The sequence below is a fragment of the Phacochoerus africanus genome, chromosome 12, assembly GCF_016906955.1.
Source record: "Phacochoerus africanus isolate WHEZ1 chromosome 12, ROS_Pafr_v1, whole genome shotgun sequence".
Lineage (NCBI taxonomy): Eukaryota > Metazoa > Chordata > Mammalia > Artiodactyla > Suidae > Phacochoerus > Phacochoerus africanus.
Window position 1 is genome coordinate 59,799,799 of NC_062555.1, and position 15,250 is coordinate 59,815,048.

The following is a 15,250-nucleotide window of genomic DNA, read 5'->3' on the forward strand; positions in this document are numbered from 1 at the left end:
TACGAAGCAAAATTAAAAAAAAATCCTTGAAGTGGCGGTTATGATTGTTCAGCAACTAAAATGCCTGAATAAAGCATGTCAAATACATTTTAAATCTGCTCAGGCCATAGCAAACCTATTTGATGAGGCAAAATAACATTTTAACCATCACGGCAAACGTGATTTTGATTTCTATTTAAGTTCTTTGTGGAACAATAAGTGAACTACAGCGCCTTTCTTTCTAAAATCTTCTGCCTAAATAGAGTCACTTTGGATGGGCTGTTGGCAGGACGAAAGAAGGGGGCTTTTGAATGTACTATTTCATTTCCTTTGGTTTGTCGTAGAAAATACTACTTTCCGAGTTTTTAAAGAAACAGTGAAAAATACAAAGATTTATCTAATTTTGTTTTAATCTTTAGAAGATTCCAGTTCCATGGAGAGAAATTAGAGAAACATTTCTAATGACTACTTATTATTCTGGCCTGGCACATTTCCCTACTTATCTGTAAGGGTGTCTTCTCACTCTTTGAAGTGCACCCATCCCATTTGAGTATGACACCCTTCTACTCTCGTAAAGATTAATCCCACTCACTTGTAAAAATAACAGAGATATGTGATTACTCAATGGCCAGAGAAAACGGCAAGTCATTCTTTATTCAATTGGTATTTAAGAAAGAGAAAATGATTGTCTACATTTGATTTTAAAGATAACAGATCATTCTATAACATTACTTACAATGAACAAATTAACTGTTTTGAGTTCCTTGGAAAGGTCTGTTAGTGTTCCTTGTAAAAGTTTTCAGAAAATGAAGTTTTAAATCATCTTTTGTTCTATACTAGATGGAGCAAGTAAAGAGTTGCATTCAAATAGGAACACTGGGCAAAGGCACTATAACCTAAGAAAATTGGAAAATATGACCTAAAGTTATAACCTAAAGTTTTCTTAGAAAAAAAAAATCTGATACTCACAAATAATTACATTCATCTATGAAAATTATAAAAATTTCCAGACTATAATTCATGAAACGCTAAAAGGTTAATCAGCACTTTCTTTAAGTGGAAAATTCTATCACAAGATGATATATATTTAGTTTTGGAAGTACCTAAAAGACTTCTTTAATAAAAGATGCTGTAACTAAGTGAAATGTTTAATTTAAATGCTTAGAAATTTGCTTTGTAAGTTTTTCTTTTGAATTCCTCTGACCACAAGTGGGATCAGCCTTGTGAATGCAAAATAATAGATAGATGACTCAGAGATAAAAGGTGAATGTTAGTGTTTTCCATTGCTTTGCTTTTTAAGCTAGAGATTGTGTAAATATAAGTTTACAAAAAGAGCTAGAATTTACTTGTAAAAGAGAAATAGTTTCGCAGTATTTAATCCATTCATTCAATTCGGTGCCATGGATTCCAAACTATTATTTCAGTTTAATAGCTCAGGCTTGAAATACCATACAGAAAATAGCTCAAAACAACTGTTCCCAAGGGCTGCAAAGTTCAATTCTTCTCTTGTTTCTAGACAGATCCAGACATCGATGCATTGCTGGGGCACTAACAGAAAGGTTTTCTTTCAGGAATACACAAAAAAGAAAATTAAGGCTGTCTCTTTTCATTCCAAATGTTAACCATCCTTTCTTAAAAGGACCTTCGGATATTTGATGACTTCCTTAATAGAGTGCAGAGTGGTACATTAGCAAATTGCTTTATGGCAAATGCAAAAGCAAAGAATATGAATATGCATGTGCATGCTTTGTCATAAAGAGATCTTATCTACCTTAAAATTGCTTTGGAAATATAAGACGAGGTAAAATCCCCTGAACACTTAGCAAAATATATTGCACTTCATTGCTTGAGAATAAAAATACACTTTTTCATAGTGTAAGTTTAAGTCATCAAAAACTTTTAAATACCTCTTATATCTGTAATAGTCCACTTACGTGTAGACCTAATAATGTTTCCATCTAAGTAGTTGGCAAAGATGCATGAGATACCTTTGACAAAGGTCCACAGAAACTTCTGGGTGCCATATAAAATTATAGATCATCACTGTTTATCAGAGGCCTAGTCTTTATTTTTCCAAAGCACTGGAGCTAAATTGTAGAGTGCACATTAATCTGTTAGAGAAAATAAATGGTAAAGACTTGGTGTGATGTAGTGTACTCATTTGGTAACATTTTCTCAAAGTTAAGTAAGTTCACATGATAGGGGCTGGCAGATTCATTATGCTACAAATCTTCATGGGAATAGGTAGTGGCCCCATTACTCCCCCAGATAGAGTAATAAAAATCATGTTATTGGCATGCCTTCACTAACACAGACCTATTTATTCTTTAAGCTACATTCGCTTTGTTATTCTGTTTCTGATTCTGAAAAAATCACACAAAAGACGCATCCTTAAGGCATAATCCGCTAATAGAGAACAGGGTCATTAGAGAATGGGACTGACCAGTGAATGCCCCTAAAAGCTTGTCTCCTGTTGCCCGGACAGTAGGTAGCTGAGGAGATAAGCTTTGCATCCAGTGAGGCAAAGGACTGAGCCTCAACTCAACATTCCATGGAATCTGGTCACCCCGACCCGAGGTGCTAGCACTTCTAAACTGCGGGGGGCTCAGCCTGGATGGCCTGTTGCTTGATTCTTAGGTGTGCATTTCCCCTGCGCGGTGTTGCTTCTGACTTGTCCAATAAAGAGCAAAGCAAATGGGACACATCCCTGCCTGGAGCACTGTCCCGCTCTGGGACGCCTCTCCATGGGCGGCCAGGAAAACGGAGGACTTGAGCACCTGCTGGCTTTTTTGCACCCGAGTTCCAGCCTATCCTTAGTGGCCACTTGCTCCTTCACCGGGAGTCCTTTCCTCAACAAAGACTGGACACACTCTAGACTATCAAAACAATTAGCCTGGTGTTCCAGCATTATTTTAAAAAATCAATTAGATGAAGATCTAGACCTAGGACATTGAGTGGTACTCTAATTTCAATACTAAAAATAATAATTTTCATTAAAGTGTATTTTTAAATGTCCTGTTGGAAGTTAGCCTGGGGAGAGAATAAAAATAAGACTGCAAGATAACAGAAGTTCACCTGGCTAACAGTTACCTGGTGTTCACTGTATTAGAAGTTCCCTGTCACTGCCCTAATTAATGCAAAAAAAGGCAGAGGATGTGACCTAGTCCTCATGAATGGCTAGGAAATTAAGGTCGGCAAAACGCAGTGCAAGATTCTTAAATTAATCTCAGGGTCCTGAAGAGGGGAGGTTAAATATGATATTTCCCTTCACATATGTTGAATGCAAGACTATCATTCACTCTGAGTTATAATTCTTATTCTAAAAATAAATTATATGACTAACACACTTAATAATTTTACAGCCTGTATGTATCGTTTCAAAGACTATGTCCCTGCTCTTCCTGTGAGTAAACTTAATTAACTGATAGCGAAGCATCATCGAGATAATTCAGTTATTCTTTATGGAACTCTTTGAAGGACAGTAATGGATCTTTTTCCATTTTTGTTTCAATAAAGAGCTGACATGTCAAGCTAAGAATAATCTATAATTGAGCAAGATATATGATACTCTATTTTAACCCTCATTATCTTTTTAAAGGGTGAGCAATAATAATAGATAAGTTCTGCCTGATTTACTATTTTCAGTGCATTTTCTTCTTTGAAAACTAAAAGTCATCATCAATATTCTAACAGAATATGAATGGGATTAAATCATAAGTTTAAAACTATGTGCGTTTGTCAATTTCCAAAAGAAAAGAAATTGAAATAGATTTTGTTGCAGTTCACATACAACCTTTGATGATAATACAGATTTGCATAAATGAGGCCAATTCCCAACCCACGTGAGATGAGTGCTGTCAAGGTTGTAGCAGGCACCCTCCTGGGTAAGGAAGTGATGAGGATTTGCAATTGTCCCTCTGAATCAAGCAAAGGCTACAAGTTTGGTAAAACTTCAGTCATCATGATTAAGTTATTGATTAGAAATCTAAATTCCTGAAATCCATAGGCTCATCAATAGCATTCCTCTAAATATGATCTCATTTTACCTCACAATTATGTCACATTCTCATCTCAATTTAATTTCTCTTTCCACCCCTTAGATCTGGGTTTTTGAATCTACTTCCCACTCAGCCCCCTATAGCAGTATCTTAGGGGCACCCATGCAATCTTGCCTTTTCTTATTTAAAATATTTCAGTGGCTTCCAATATCTTCCTGATAAACCCCAAATACCTTAGCATTGTGTTATGAACTGAACATCTGTGTCTCCTCCAAATTCATAGATTGATACTTAATCCCCAATGGGATGATATTAAGAGGTAGGCATTTAGGAGGTGAGTATGTCATCAGGGTGGAGCCCTCATTAATGGGATTAGTGTCCTTTTAAAAGAGATTCCTCAGAGAGTTTTCCAGCCCCTCAGGCATGGGAAGACAAAGGAGAAAGTCAGCACCTCCCCCCACCCACCACCAATGAGCCAGGAAGAAGGGATTCATCAGACACCAAATCTTTCAGCTCCTTGATTTTGGACTTTCCAGCCTGCAGAACTGTGAGAACTAAATGTCTGTAGTATTTTTGTTATGGCAGCCTGAAGAGATAAGTCACATATTATAAAAGGGAGTTTAAAATCTTGCTCCTGCTTATCACTGCAAAACTCTCTGGCGAGAAGTACCTTGATATCTAGCTACCTTCCACCTCTCTTCAGGACTTGGAGGCCACCTTGTATCTACATTAAATCTGCCTCTCTACAGAATAAGGGTCTTCCTCTGGGTGTTGATTAACTTATGCTGTATTTCTGCTCCTTTTTAATCACATGCTCTCACAATGCTTTCTTTCTCATCTTTTGTGGAAGCCAATCTGACAGCTACATGCATTTAGGAAATTTCAATTCATTCTTGAGTCAAATAAGTGTGCTTCTTCAGGATTAATCTTTGTATTCCCTTTGCACAGCTTTCTAGTTCTACAACCACAGATGGATGCCTCTGTGAGTTTAAGATCCCCTAAGATGGAAATGCTTCGTTGAAAAAGAATCTGTACCAGCTTTCCACATTCATAATAAATATAGTAACAGACCTGTGCAGTATCAAATGGTACTTTTCTTTCTTTTGGAAAATGTCATAAATCTGCATTATCATCATTCTCCTCATATATAAGTCCTGTCTTTCATAAGTTCACTGAGCAGAACAGTGGCCTGAGGAGAGACTCTGCACAGCAGTATTCTGCACATTTCCATTATTTCTGTGAAATGGGATGATGTGTCTTATTAGCATCCTCTATTATATTCAGTACTGTTATTATCAGAGCTCTGAAACTGAGAAAGCATACCTGGGCTTGAGACCTGTAAACGGTAGGGTTTTCATGACCTAAGAATATTCTGACGTATTCTCTAGACTGCAGACATGCCATGGAGATTATGCCCACATGGGATCTTATGAAATTTGCCTTTGCTTTGTAAAATAACACCCAAGTAACCACAGTCCCTTGGAAATTAAGGATTTGCCAGCGATTTCTTTCCTGTCAAACAGATTACCTAGTTATGAACTGTAATAAAATATTAGAACACACACACTATCCTTTCTGCAGCAATTAGCAACTGCCAGCTTTTTAAAGAAGCAAATTACAGAATTTGTGAAACATGATGCAGCTACAACTGGCAATGCACTACAGCAGGTGACCACAAAGGGTTTTTCCATGTGCATTTAGGAGAAAAACAGCTGATCTCTAGTTTTTAGCTACATCTATTGCCTATGTACTCACGCCTCCACTGCACTTTCTTCAGATGTGAGCTTTATTTATTTATTTATTTTAGGGTCACACCCTTGATATACGGAAGTTCCCAGGCTAGGGGTAGAATCGGAGCTACAGTTGCGGGCCTGAACCACAGCCACGGCAATGCCAGATCTGGCCCATGTCTGTGACCAACGCTGGATCCTTAACCCTCTGAGCAAGGCCAGGGCTGGAAGCTGCCTATTCATGGATACTAGTCAGGTCTATAACCCGCTGAGCCACAATGAGAACTCCCCTCAGCTGTGAACTTTAATGTGAACATCGGTGATGCAATTGCTGGATAGGCCTGCAAGGTTTAATTTTGTACAAGAATGAGAAGACCATGAGGTATGTTGGTGGCAGGCACCACAATTGAATCTAAGATTTTTCAGAACATTTATATCCTCAAAAACCAACCAGCTAAATCTGCTCTGTGCTCTGACTCCTTGCAACTCAAAGTATGGCCTATGGTTTAGACACATCCACGTCACTGGAGAGGCACTGATCTAGCTCACAGTGTCTGAGTCAGTTTAGATCATGAAACTACACTTATAAGATGCATAAACCTTAGTTTTGAATCTTCTCTTCATCAAGTCATCCAGGTACTTTTGAATCAAAGCACGAAGGAAAAAAAAAAATCACACTTGACAATCCTTCTCAGAAATATTGTCCCAAGAGAGGATATATGAAGTTTCAAATACTACATAAGAATAAGTAGTTAAAAAAAAAAAAAAAAAAAGATCCCATGTTTGGTTCAGTGTGTTAGAAAGAATTTTCTGATTCTGATTTCTGTAAAGTTACCAACAGCATTACCCAGGACTAAGCTGATGAAACTAGGTGTCGTGAAGATTGGTATTTTTCACCAGACACTGCTCAGGCCCTCTCCCTCCCCTAAGGCATCCTGATGCTATGCGAGCTCTAGGCCAGAAAACAGACAGGTCGCCAACAGTGAGGTGAAGATCCATGTGCTGCTCTTCCATGTGGGGGTCCCTGGGGTCATGGGGTTCACTGAAGGCTGCTCAAATAAGGCTGAATCTTGCATGGATTCCATTGTACCTGAAAGTCCCCAAAGCCCTTATATTCTCAGAGTCATACAAAAAGTACCCACACTAGAACGGCTTTTAGTACCTACAAATCAGAAGAGAGTCCCCTTCTTCCGACTTGGTCAAGTCATTCTATGTGCACATGAACAGAAGAGACATAAGAAGAAAGGTCTCATGTAAACCAACATGCAGATCAACGTTCGCATGTGCCAGCAGGTGAGTGCCTCCCTGGCTGTCAGGAAATACAAACTGTTCCAAAACATCTTTAAATCTTCATGAAAAGAATATGAAGGGAAAAAAATGACGAGAACTTCATTTGAAAGTGTTCTTTAACTGGGATGTGAAGTTTTACAATCCCTCTATTATCCGTTCTTGTGCGGAGCCAGAAAAAACATTGTCGCCAAGTTAAGAGAATAACAGCCTTTGTTGATCTCAGAAGGAATTTGTGCCAAAATTGTAAATATACTGTTGTCTTTTGCTTTCTTTGTCTTTGTTTTGTGAAAGTGGGATAGAAAGTCCAGACAATGGCAGAGGCTGAGGAGACCATGCACGGGAACCATTCCGGGCGGTTTAGGTCTCACTGGGACACAGATGATTTTAACAGCCGCTACTACAGTCAGGGCTCTCAGGCAAAACAATTCCGACTCCTGACATCAACTTTGGAAGCTTCTAAGAGGAAAAAGCACACATATTCTTTCACGCCCATTGCTTGTACTAAGCAACATAAAAGGATTATTCCTAAAAGATAAGAAGGATCTTGTCCCAAGGCCCAGCAGAGAGCAGTCACTCTATAACCATTCGCTTCCTGTCTTTCCTGTTCCCATTTAACTCAATCAGGCAAAAATTATTTTCCCCCAAAGAGATGCAGCAATGTTCAAAAACATGATTTTTAAGGGCCAGGAAAAACAAACCTTGCTGAGAAGTTTCAGATGTAGGCTTTTGCTTCCAGAACAAGTGGTGGTGCGGAGGAGTGACTTAGGGGACTTGAGATCCCCAGTCATCTCCATCAAACCTCAGAACCCCGTAAAGATAAACTCAAGAGCTATCCTCCTGTTATGAAATCTAGCTACAAGGCAAGTCCCCTTCCAGCCAGACTGAAACCCTGAATTTACTCCATATTCAGGTGCTGCAGCTGAAAATTGTTACATAATCCAATGGCCTTTCTTTCTTTCTTTCTTTCTTATATTAGAAGAAGCAGAGTTGAGTAGTAAGGCTAAATCTTGACAGCTGGTCAGGCCTGGGTTTGAACAGCAAGTCTTTACTCATTAATGAGAGACCTTAGGAAAAATACTAAACCTAGAGCTGAAGGTACACTCGTGTAAGTCACTAATATTAGCCAGTGAACCTGGGCATGCAAACCTCTCCAGGCTGATGTGAGCACCAGGCAAGATGATACCCATGCAGCACCTGGCAGATCTCAGCACCACACGTGAGTACCCCTACCATCCTTCCTGCTTTGTATTGATTCAAAATCACTGGCATAATGTGGTCTCCCTCTGTTAAGGTGGAAAAAGAAAAATTGGCTGAATGATAAAATCATGTCTATAATAACAACTAGGATTGTATTTAGAGGAGTGTTAATACATTGCGAGGCAAAAGGATTTTCTGTTTTACAAATGATTCAAAAAAGTCAGCATCCTGCAGGGAGAAGACAAAATTCCAGGAGTCTGGATTCTCCCCTCTTAATCTCAGTAGGTTACTAGGTTCTGGGCAGAGAGTAAACACTCTGCTTCTGTTGAGCTCTCCTTTCTTTAAACTGCACCCTGGCTAAAGAGCAGCTTCTGGAAGAATTATGTTGCCTACACTGAGTTGCTATAACAACACTGCTGCCAAAATAGCAGGCACTCTGCAGGAGTCAGAATAGCCTCTTCTAGATAGCTATGACTTCTGCTCCTAAGCACATCCTCTGTTGCCTGGTAAGGGGCTTGGCCGGGACCACCAGAGTCACATACTAGCTAAGGAGATGGAGGAGCGTTTTTAAAATTGCTGAGCTTCTCACATACACAGCATTCCCATGGCCTGTGCTTCAGATCTGAGATTCCTCTCCACCAGGGAACCAAATGATGCCGTGATACTACCTGCAGAACCATGTTGTTACCTATTTCGTGAAGTTGACTTCTTTTCCTAAATAATGAGTATTTCAGGGCAGTAAAAATAATGCTGCCTCATTCTTTCACAATATAAGCCTATTACCTGGGAGATGTAGGAACTGAAAGTTGGGGTTGAAAGAAGACCCAAACAGACAATGTCTAGACCATGGATGACATCAGAACTCTGACCCCAGTCTCCAGAGCAACCAGTCCAGGGAGCCAAAACACAGTCTGGAACAATCAGTCCAGAAGGTGCAGAACTTGATTCCTCACTGACAGCTTCTCTATTTTTTATCTCCCTGCCCAACTCCAGACTAACCAACAGGAAGTCAAATATGTTCCCAAAATCAACCGCATGAGATGTTCTTCTTCTGACTTGCCCACGTCCAGCTTCTTCATGTCAACAACCAGAATTGGAGCATACCTGGTGCCTTCTCTTGTTTCAACTGAAAAATTTTCCAACGCCCCTGACTGTTTTTAAGTCTCTGCCACTGGCCAAGTGACGGAAGCTAAAAGAGACTGAATAAACAGCTTCTGTTCTCAGTTGACTGTTTTTTGCTTAATTCCATAAGACTCACCTGTTTGTTTTTGTTATATCTAGTGTACTAACAAGATCCTATTTCACGATTTGCAGTGCTAAAAATGATGGAAAATGAAGCAATGCAATACCACCCTCGAGGTCTCCAGGCAACACCCAGATCTGCCTAAAATGTGCCTACAGCAAACTTCCATGCTCACCAAACCCATCTCCAACCATCCTTCTCCTTCCACTTCATGGCTCCAACCATAAGAAAAATTACAGACAATCCTAGAGTGACCAGCCATTCCAGCTTGCCCAGAACTGCCCCATTTTTAGCACTGAAAGTTCTGCATCCAGGAAACCCCTCGATTCCAGGTAAACTGGGACAGTTGGTCAGCATCTGAGACATCTCACCATGTCGCCCTCCTAAGACTCGTCCTCTGCACATGTAATTTGTTCTGCCAGGAATCTTCTCTTTTTCCATTGAGAGATCATCAAGCTGGTGAACTCCCCTCGATGGGCCAAGCCTGTGCCTAAACGCCCACTCCTAGGTGTCTTTGACAGCAGCCCAGCCCCCAAGCCTCCCAAGCAGGTCAGCCCTCCCTCCTCCACGTCACCCTTAGCCTGAACCCATTTTTGTACACATCACATGGCAAAGGCGTGATCCAGTCATGGCGTTTAGACTTCCTGACCCTCTTACACAATGAACTCCTGGCGGGCCGCAGCTGTATTGTATTCACCTTCGTGTCCCCTCGCTGTCATCACCACACTAAGCCCACATTTGTCTGTTTCCTGAGTAAATGAATTTGTGGGTGATTAAATAGCTCAGCTACTATTTATTTATTTAACATAGTTATAATTATTCATTATCAAATTGCTGAATATTAACAGATTGTGTATTAATGAATTAAATTGATCCCTACCAAAAAGTCCAAAAGCTCCAGATTGAGCTGAAGGGACAGCTTCTATGTACATATACGTAGAAGTTGGGTGCCTTAGGAGAAATATACATATGAATCCATCAGGCAGTTACCCAGCCTATTTACCTACCTCAATCTGGGTGGTGTTGTCCTGCCCATCGTCCAGCAGCAGGTCAGTGAAGCCTCTGGGCTCTGGAGAGTCTTGGCCCACGCTGGCTCGGTTTGAGTCTACTGTCTTGAGAGGATCCAAGTTCCTTTTCCATCGATGGCTGTATGCATGTGAGTCCACTTCCACCTCCTCTTCTGTTTGTGGGGAGGCCTGAGCAATTTGATAGTGCCAATCTGTTTGAAAAAAAAAAAAATCTAATAATGAGCTACCACTTGGTATGCATCATTCGTACACTTTTTAATAGAGCAGAAAAGGATTCTGCTCATCATGAAAAGAGGAAACTAACTCATCAAATCTGTTTAATTATAATATTTTGAGTTGGTATGAATATCTCTGAGTAGAATGCAATTTTAGGACACACTATAAGTTGTGACAATGGTTAATGTGCAGATCCAGCAGAGTCCCTGAAACAGATGTGCAGCCCTAGAGCGATGCATTTTTATTCTCTTCCTTCCCCGCCCTCCACGCACATACTTCATGAACATTCTCTAGTCGTTCTGAGAAAACGAGCTAAAAATCCAAACAAAGGAATGAAACTGAGTGATTTCCAGCACATTTGAATATATAAATCAGAAGTTACTGACTTGTGAGTTTATCCTCTTTTACATGCGTTATGCTGGGCAGCAGAAAGACCACAAAGTATTTGAATAGGTTAAATAATACACGGAAAGATTTTCGATTTTCGTGTAAATGTGCTAACCTGTCTTGTAGCTCACAAGTCAGACTTGGTTCATTGCCGAACTTATTTAATAAGCAACGCCCTTGGGAGGCATCGCAGAGGCTCTTGTTCATTTGTGCTGTTCTCACCTTGGAATCTTGTCAGGGAGGTAAAGGATGGCAGTGATAGGCACTTAGAGAAATGGATGGGAAGGCAAGGAGAGCAAATCACAAAGGTGTCTTAAAGCCATCTGCAGGGACTGGCCTTGCTGACCCAGCTCCTCCTGCTACTACGGGAGGGAAAATTAGATTTAATCATTACTCCCAGGCTTTCATTTCAGCAGGTCAGCAGGGGACTTGTGCAGTTCCACAAGTATGGGAAATTCAGTGTCTGACCTAGAATGGTCCTCTTCGGGCAACTATTACCAAAAGATATGAATTGACAGGCTTTATAACCGGTAGGATATGGGTTCCAAAAGGGCTATGAGAGCAGTGATTTAATTATCACTGTGCTATTCCCCTCAATACAAGAACCTTCCAAGAAACCAAAGTGTATTTAATGCAGCTTACAAGACCATTAAATTAGTTGTTTATAACTTTAACAACCAAGTTAAGACTACCACTACTAGTCATATTAAAATGGTCTAAAATATCTCCCTTTGAACTCAGAAAAGTACTAGTCATTCTTCTAGAGGGGATATTCTTTGATTTCACTATGAATTTAAAAGATCTGTCATTGCTTAATGCTTTAGTGGATATAGCCTGCAGAGAAATAGTACCATAGTGCTGGCAATCTAGACCTTTCCACGGCCTTATACAATATTAAATCTTAAAAGAACCATGGAGATGGAAATGGTCAAAAATTCCACAGAGGAACCCAAGAGCCAGGAAATATAGCACTGTGCTCAATTCAGAGGATTGCTGTAAGTCTGGAAAAAAACTCATGGACATGGAGGGTTGATCATGGTCCCTTTCCATCTTCCACACAGTAAATGTTCAATAAGTATTGTCATCATCCCTACAAGAAACATTTCTACGACATTGTCCCCGATGGCCATTGAATAGAGCTCAATAAGTTTGTTGACTGACTTACTGACTAACTGATTGAATGAATAAATTTTCAATAGTCTCTTCAGAGCAAGAATGATAAGACCAGGCAGAATTAAGGAATGGAAGAAACATCCTACAAGGATGCAGGCGACCTGGGATGGAATTCTTTCTGTTAGGTTTGCTAGATGTGGGGTATAGCATAATTTATAAAACTCTCTGTGCTTTAGTTACCCTATATTTTAAATGGGAATGAAAATATCTTACCTGCAAAAGCAGACAGCTTTTCCTGAGTATGTGTCAGGCGCTAAGACTTATGATTCTAGACAAAGCTACATGAAGCAATTTTATTTGCTTTATTTAGATATCCTGCCTCATTACCAAAAATATATGAGGCAGCTTACAACAAAAGTAAGCAATAAAGTTTTATAATAACTAGATAAGCTTCCCAGCACAGCACTTAGGTTAACTTGAGAGGTGTGTATTCACCTTGCACTAGGGGTGGTGGCTATCCGAATACAAATACTCACATAGGAACAAGTGAAAATCTATACAGGAGCCTTATTCGAATATCAGTCTAAATAAGAAAGATAGCAAAGATAGTGAAGTCAATGGATTTAACAGTCCTAGATATAAACTTTTATCTTTTTTTGTCTTCGGGCCACACCCATAGCACATGGAAGATCCCCAGAGAGGGGTCAAATCAGAGTGGCAGCTGCCAGTCTACCTACACCACAGCCACAGCAATGCCAGATCCCAGCCTTCCCTGTAATCTACACCACAACTCATGGCAACATCTGATCCTTAACCCACTGAGTGAGGCCAGGCATCGAACCCACATCTTCATGGATACTAGTGAGGCATATTGGGAACTCCTATAATTTTTTTTTTTTTTTAATCACAGAAAGTCTCTAACCAGAGGTTTGTCAGTTCTTTATAATGTAAATCAGAAAAAAATGGACATAAATCTTCAAAGTAGTCTTTATAAAAATCTTCAAAGAGAATTTCAAAGCCTCTCGGTTTCTTTAAAATAGATGTTATCATTGAATAATAACTGCCTGATACTAATTTTACCATTATTCTTTTAGATTTTTATAACACGAGACAAAATCTAATACTTTTCATGATGCCCGTTAGGCCAGGAGCATCACTTTAGCCTCCGTAGTCCCTGCACAGGGCACCGAGTACAGGAAATAACTAACACTGGAGGAGTTGTCTGCACAGAAAGTCTATTTCGTAACTTCCATTCCCTATCTCATTCTCCCTGCCTTCTCGCCCTAGGGAACAAATAAAAGGAGGCTCCAAATTTAGGGAGGATAAAGTCCATATTCCCCACTGTGAAATTAATTAAACAAGCAAGCCATTAGACTGAGGTGGCTCATTTTTTACTAGTGGTTTATGATATTTTTCATGCTCGCTCTATTGCCACATTAACAGCTATCACAGCATTGACTGGTTTGCCTCCATCCTGGGCATGCTTGCTCTTTCTTACTACCCTAAATTTTGTAAACCCTTCACCCCATCACTTGCTGGCTCTAGCTGTAAAAAGTACACAGAATCTAAGGAAGGACCTGAGGGTTTTCTAATGAGAAAATTGTGAGCTTTAGGACCTGGCCCTTATGAATTTTCTTTGGCTTGCTCTTTTATACCTAATTCTTTTTCTCTGGTTAGATTATGAATAAGCAAGACTACCCAATCCAATCTTGCATAAAGGAAACATTCTTATTTGCTCATAACTCAGTAGTACTTGGTTCATCGAGACTGAAGGCTGAAATTGGCTTAGATTTGGATGCCATTTCAGAATGCTTTTTAGAGAAGATAAAACAAGTCAGAAATGGATGTTTTCCAGAAATAAAGACTGAGGAAAATTGGCAAAACCACAGCCTGGTTATCGACATTGTAAATTATTCATATGTACGTCATGGATTTCAAACTCATAATTTAAACTACTCTCTAAATCACCACCCAAACGAATCATTCAGAAGTAAGATGAAGTGATACATGTGATATAATTTTCCCTTCCCAGCTGTGGTGAAAACAAAGCAACAGGAGGGATCTTTGAATAGTCTGGTTAAACAGATTGTTTTCTTTCTGTCCACTGTATGTTAATTAAATCACTGATGGAAACTCTTCAAGGATAATTTTCACCAACACATTTTGCTATAGTTGTTAATCACATAGCTCATGGAAACATTAAATATATCTAAGGACTCCCATTTGGATGTGTAAGGAGAGAACATTTAAAGACATATTTCCATATGTTTAATATATACATTGACCTTAACCTCCTTGGGATATTTTGTTAGATAAAAGCAGCAGGTGAAAATATTACTGAGGAAGGGAGTTCCCATCGCGGCACAGGGAAACCAATCCGACTAAGAACCATGAGGTTGTGGGTCCAATCCCTGGCCTCGCTCAGTGGGTTAAGGATCTGGCATTGCCGTGAGCTGTGGTGTAGGTTGCAGATGCGGCTCAGATCTGGCGTTGCTGTGGCTGTGGCATAGGCCGGCGGCTACAGCTCCGATTTGACCCCTAGCCTGGGAACCTCCATATGCCACAGGTGCGGCCCTCAAGATACTTCATTACATTTCAAAGAGACCATGATTACAAAACCCAATAATGTCTAGTTAATCTGAGGCTAAAATAAGAAACCCATGTACATCCTCATATTTTTCTTTGTAAACCTTGCAAGTCTCTTTTATGCTTTCACCTGCTATATAAGAAAACTATTTAAAATAAAACACAAAAGGTAAGCAAGCTGTTCTGGCCTGAATGTGTTTATGTTTGTGTCTTAGCCTAATGATTTTATTTAAACACCTCCCATTTAACTAGTACTTTAATCATCTTTAACCTCATTCCTTTAGTCTTGCCTACAAATCATGTATACAAGCTGAACAACCAAGAAGTAACTCCGTATACAGACATGCAGCTTTCATAATAAGCATCCATCAAGACTGCACTTTTTGGCATGCACTTTGGTCTGCACTTCACAAGTGAACCAAAGCACCCTTGGGGACCCGCTGCAGAAATATGAAGATTTTTCACTGCAAATAGACTTACTGG

General features: G+C 39.8%; 1 protein-coding gene across 1 annotated transcript in view; it reads right to left on the reverse strand.

Moving 5' to 3' along the window:
* PLXDC2 (plexin domain containing 2) overlaps positions 1 to 15,250 on the reverse strand; it is a 407,227-nt gene that overhangs the window by 224,731 nt on the left and 167,246 nt on the right. The window contains exon 2 of the mRNA XM_047755528.1: positions 10,445 to 10,656. Coding sequence (XP_047611484.1) covers positions 10,445 to 10,656 — 212 coding nt within the window. The remainder of the gene's footprint in view (positions 1 to 10,444; positions 10,657 to 15,250) is intronic.